This window comes from Otolemur garnettii, unplaced genomic scaffold (assembly GCF_000181295.1).
Source record: "Otolemur garnettii isolate 467f Iridium unplaced genomic scaffold, OtoGar3 scaffold00054, whole genome shotgun sequence".
Classification (NCBI taxonomy): Eukaryota; Metazoa; Chordata; class Mammalia; order Primates; family Galagidae; genus Otolemur; species Otolemur garnettii.
In genome coordinates, this window is record NW_003852449.1 from 4,975,002 (window position 1) to 4,976,080 (window position 1,079).

A 1,079-nucleotide genomic window follows, 5' to 3' on the forward strand; every position below is an offset into this window, starting at 1 on the left:
AACGTTTTAATTTTTTTTGAGACAGGGTCTCACTCTGTCACCTGAGCTACACTGCAGTGTTTCATCATAGCTGACTGCAACCTCTAGCTCTTAGGGTCAAGTGATACTCTTGTCTTAGCCTCCTGAGTAGCTGAGATTACAGGTTTGGGCTACTGCACCTGGCTAATTCTTCTATTTTTTTGTAGAGATTGAGGGAGGAATCTTTGATCTAGGTTAGGCTAGTCTCTTCCCTCAGCCTCCCCAAGTGCTAGCATTATAGCTGTGAGCCACTGCACCAGCCCATTTCAACTTTTATATAAAAATATATCATTCATGTATAGATACATTGATTATAACCAAAATGACTTAGTTGGAAAAATACTGATTTCTCTTAGGAAACCTGGATTCAAGTTCTAGTATGCTATTCAAGAACCTACTAATCTCAGATATGATCCATTTTCTCACTTATAGAAATAACTAATTCCTATTATATTTCAGAGTATTGTAAAGGTCAGCTGAATCAATGCAAGTAGTGTGAATTCGAAGATAGCTTTAAGATTTATTCAATATTAATATAGTTAAGAGGTGTGTCAATTTTGTTTCACAGATTGACTGAAATAATAGCCAACGCACCTAAGGGCGAGCTGCTGAAGAGAGTTCTAAACCCATTACTTCGTGAGTAATCCTACATAGAGCAGTTGAAATGGTTGCAAGATAATGCAGTGTTGAGAAATATATTTAAATGTTTTATGGTTCTGGTAAAAAATTCAACAAGGAGTTTAAAATGATCTTTTGAGTAAGTAGGAGTTTATTGAGAAAAAATGAGATGTTATATACCATGTGAAGTTTGGACTTCATCTGTTACAGGGCAGACTGTTATCTGGTATTTCAGTGCTAGCTGGAGTATTCTAAGGAATCACTTTTTTTTTTTCAGTGTGATTCTTTGGTTTAACAACCACTTAGCTTAGTTGGTTTTTTTTTTTTTTTTTGAGACAGAGTCTTAGGTGGTCACCCTGGGTGGAGTGCCGTAGTGTCACAGCTCATAGCAACTTCAAACTCTTGGGCTTAAGCTGTTCTCTTGCCTCAGACTCCCAAGTAGC

The 1,079-nt window shown here is 37.0% G+C and overlaps 1 protein-coding gene across 1 annotated transcript in view; it reads left to right on the forward strand.

Annotated features, from left to right (window-relative positions):
- The window catches only part of NEMF (nuclear export mediator factor), a 61,720-nt gene that overhangs the window by 11,815 nt on the left and 48,826 nt on the right, over window positions 1-1,079 (forward strand). The window contains exon 6 of the mRNA XM_012806572.1: window positions 587-654. Coding sequence (XP_012662026.1) covers window positions 587-654 — 68 coding nt within the window. The remainder of the gene's footprint in view (window positions 1-586; window positions 655-1,079) is intronic.